This window comes from Chroicocephalus ridibundus, chromosome 2, assembly GCF_963924245.1.
Source record: "Chroicocephalus ridibundus chromosome 2, bChrRid1.1, whole genome shotgun sequence".
Taxonomy (NCBI): domain Eukaryota; kingdom Metazoa; phylum Chordata; class Aves; order Charadriiformes; family Laridae; genus Chroicocephalus; species Chroicocephalus ridibundus.
In genome coordinates this window covers 61,795,182-61,799,145 of record NC_086285.1, presented here as the reverse complement: position 1 = coordinate 61,799,145, position 3,964 = coordinate 61,795,182, and the positions used below count along the sequence as shown (strand labels likewise).

Here is a 3,964-nt window from a genome sequence, read left to right as displayed (position 1 = left end):
ATTTGCTGTAGCTGGAAGCAGTGTCTGAGAAGGACTTTCCCAGCAACTACATCCCTGGCCTGCTAAGGGCTGGAACTTGGTCCAATTGGCCTTTAATGACCTTCTGCTTGGCTTAGCATTACGGAGGGGTGGGGGGGTGGGGCAACTTAAGTAGACAAAGGCACTTAGGGGTATGGCAGCTAAGTCTGAGTTTTGGCAGAAGATTGACATCAGGTATCAGAGCTGTATCAGATGCGCGAGGAATCCAGCAGTGAAGAGCAGGCATGGAAGACAGAAGACTTCTATGTCTTATAAGGAAGGAAGCCTCTAGAGGCCAGATTAGAGAAGACCAAGGAACTGGATGGCTCAGGCAGGAGTGAAGAGTGGCTTTGAGAGGCGATTGGGAGGGAGAAAAGCAGAAGCAGTATCAGGGCTTTCTGAGACCAGGCTGAGAAGTCTGAAGAAGGAACAAGTGGAACTGGCTATCTGGGAAGGTACAAATAAACAAGAGACAGAACTGGGTCATTTGGATTAAGCGTTGGATCATGTGGCCAGACTAATCTGTGCTTGTCCCAGGGGTAGAGGAGGGTTTTACGCTAACCTTGCACTTGCCTGATCTTAGTTCGGCCCCTGGCACAAGTCATAGATGGTGATGAAAAGCCTGCAAGCTCAAGGGGAATAGCAGCACATCTGCAACCATGCCTATTTTATCTCAAAAGCAGCTTGGGATCTGCATCAGCCAGGAGCTGCCTGGTTGCCAGAGGAACCTGTGGAAGCCAGACAAGCAGCCTGGGTAACACACACAAACAAATACCAGAACATTAACTAAACATCAAACCTAACGAACATGCTTTGGCCAGTGACCTGAGGGGCAACATTGCTCCACTGCCTGGCTACCGCAGAGAGCCAGGTCTGAGGATAAGGCTCTTCTAAGAAACTCCGAAGAGTTTCACTTCAGGAATCATTAGCAAAGTCATCCTAATTCCTTTTAAATCCTAGAAGATGTTGTAAAACCACAACTCCACTCTTGCATTTTTAAGCCCAACACAGCTGCTATTGGTTAGCCTATCCTGTAATGTTGTCTTGGGCCATGCTTCTCCTTCTCTACCATCTTGGACATGAGATTTTACAAGATTCAGTGTGTGAGAAGGAAATGCAAAAGCTTCCGTTGCCTCCATCCTTAATTCGCAGCTTCTTTTGAACAGGACCTCTAACCTTTGGGGTAGTTAGATAATAGCTGGAACAGGCTGCAAAGCCAGAATACCCATGAAAGTGCATCTGCTAGAGGCACACAAGTGCAGGGATATGTGTGTGCACATGGTAAATCTCTGCTGGGTCCCTGCTGCTGACGGCCCATAGATCTCTTAGAAGTGTTAAATTCTGACTAAAGATTAACAGACAGCAGCAGGAATTAACATGAACATTATGCTTTTTGCATCGCTTCTTGACTGGTGCTTTAGAAAAAGCTGCTCTGAGATAAATTGCCATTTTGCCAGTAGAGGTGTCAGGGAGACACCCTTCTTCCTTCCCATGCAGCAGCTCTAGAGGAAAAACAGAAAACCCATACCTCCTCAAAACACACAACTGAGCATTAAGGACCTCCAATGCAACAGTGAGGTGCGTTTACAATCTGGAGCAAACTCATTTTATGCCAAAAGTTCAAAACAAACTGTCATTAACTAGTAATCTCTAGAGGCTGGCCTCCCTCCTTGGTGCCTCTCACTATTTCCTCATCTCCCCAGCTAGCAGCAAAAACATTCCTGATTGCATCAGTTTTGATTACTCTTTAGATGAGGAGATTCTCCTTTGGCTAACTAGGATTGCACTCTATGTGGCCATTAGGACTTTGTCACTTAAGGAACATGAGCAAGCCTAGAAAATTTGAATACTACACAAAAGGGAATGGTCAGGAAGAAGAATGGCCTTCAGCCATTATAAATTAATATTGGCTCTCATGTAGAGGCACTTCTTAATTTATTAAGAAGTTAATTAATCCCAGGTTTAAGAGGCAAAAAGAATCACAAAACAAACAACAAAAAGAGAATATTTTGGAAGGAAAGAGGAAGTCTAACAGGCACTATAGTGAGGTGTGTGATTTACTTGAACCAGCTATTCCCACAAGAAGGATGTGATTAAAGCATTAATACCATAGGTAGTTCAATCAAGCTTCTTCAATTGTCAGTTCGTGTTCAGTTGCTTCCTCAATGTTTTTAAGTTGACGAAGCAGCCATTCTCTTTGTTTCTTTCTCTGTTATAGAAGAGAAAATATTAGTCAACCTAATCCATTCAGATGTCACCTGCTTATAGGAAAAAAAAAAACAAAAAAACAACAGAAACCCCAAACAACATACACAAAGGTATTATGAACCCAACTGTATTTTGGCTAAATTTTTCCATTTGTTTTAAGCTAAGAAGCTTTTACTCTCAAAGCAGGCAAGTTTTCCTGGGTTTCAACACACCCGTGAACAATATGGGACAAGGGAAAAACCAAACCAGAACAGAATCTGATGGCTTCACACTGACGTGACAACCTTTAGAGTTTGACTCTCCTGCCTCCCTACCCTTTCTAAGCTCTTTCCATAGGGCCCTTGCCAATAATCAGAGTTCTAGAAAATTGACTTCTCATGCTCCACAGAACAGAAAAATAAAGACCTGCATAAGGTGTGTTAATCTAAGCCTTCCCCTGCAAACCCTATGCTAATCAAAGGACTGTATACAAGACCCCATTTGCGATGACTGGCATTCTTTTTATAAAACGCTATGATTTGGATTAAACAAGGAAAGAACTAGATTATTTGTTTCTCCAATTTTAGTTAGCTTGCCAACACTAAGAAACTTGAGAATTTAAATCACTGATTTCTTCCCATTCTTAAGTTTCTCCTAAAGAAAGATACATTTAAAAAAATAATGTACTTTTGCACTAGTGTACACTAATCATGTAAGTTAACAAGCAAGTACTCGTTTGGAAGACTGCGTCCCATCCAATCTGTGATTAGGAATGATACTACAAATTCTAGCAGGTTATAACTCAATTCATAAATATATGTTCTCGTTCCATAACTAACGTATTCCCATCTTACTAGAGAGATCTGTATATATTCAGCATTGGTAGCAAACTGTGTAACTTAGTTATTTCACAACTAAGGGAAAGCAATTACCACAAGAGCTTTGTCAGTTTTCTTCTTTCTGGTTCTTACTATTGGGACATCTTTTATCCCTGGTATTCCAGTAACAAGCCATGAAGGGCCGCTCCTGGGATTTACTGCATCCTTCTCAGATGCTTTGGTAGAAGCTTGAGTTTCCATGTTTGTGTCAGCCTTGTCACTTGGCTTGTCACTTGGCTCTTCATTTGATTCATCAGAGGCCAACACTGTGGAAAGCCTCCTTCTAGAAAACACAGCCGGAGAGCTTTGGCTTATCTCTCTGTTTAATTCTTGTGAATCAAACACCGTTGAAAGCCTTTTTGGGGACGCGTGAGGGATGTATGCTTCAACACTTACTAATGATACTTGAGCTAATGTTCTACTTAGATTTGATTTTGGCACTGGAGATCCATAAACTCTCTCACTGGCGTCTTGGTCCTTGATTGACCGATTTGTTAGATCTGTAAGAGATGGCATTGTTCTTGAAAGCATTGAGTCCACTGGAGTGCTGTGTTTCACCATTCTCTTTTTCAGAGATCTTTTAACATTCAGAAAAGAATCTTCTTCCTCTGACATTTTGAGGTCAGGTTTATTGCCTTAAGAAAATAAGAGAAAAATGTGTCATAGTTCACATAGTGAGAAACGCCACGTAAGGTGTTCAGCTGTTGCAAAACCAAACCCAAGGTGTTCCTATTTTCATGTCTGCATTCTATCTTTACATAGAATATATCCTTTGTATAGATCAGTGTTCTCCAAGGGTTTGGAAGAGCTGTGTTGAAAACAAAACATTAGAACACAGTTTATCACACATACAACACACAGTCCTATCCCAGCCTTCTGCA

The 3,964-nt window shown here is 41.8% G+C and overlaps 1 protein-coding gene across 1 annotated transcript; it reads right to left on the bottom strand.

Moving 5' to 3' along the window:
• Positions 1-2,140: 2,140 nt before the first annotated feature.
• Positions 2,141-3,698, bottom strand: CCDC201 (coiled-coil domain containing 201). Its single transcript, XM_063324078.1, has 2 exons — positions 3,138-3,698; positions 2,141-2,227 (listed from the first exon to the last, which is right to left on the bottom strand). Exons 1-2 carry the CDS (start codon positions 3,696-3,698, stop codon positions 2,141-2,143), a joined length of 648 nt encoding a protein of 215 aa, XP_063180148.1.
• Between the last annotated feature and the right edge of the window lie 266 nt (positions 3,699-3,964).

Excerpts from the sequence above, each read along its gene's own strand:
- CCDC201 (XM_063324078.1), bottom strand. The coding sequence starts at position 3,698 with ATGTCAGAGGAAGAAGATTCTTTTCTGAATGTTAAAAGATCTCTGAAA. Across the intron at positions 2,228-3,137 it reads AAACTGACAAAGCTCTTGTG|AGAAAGAAACAAAGAGAATG; the intron begins GTAATTGCTTTC and ends CTTCTATAACAG.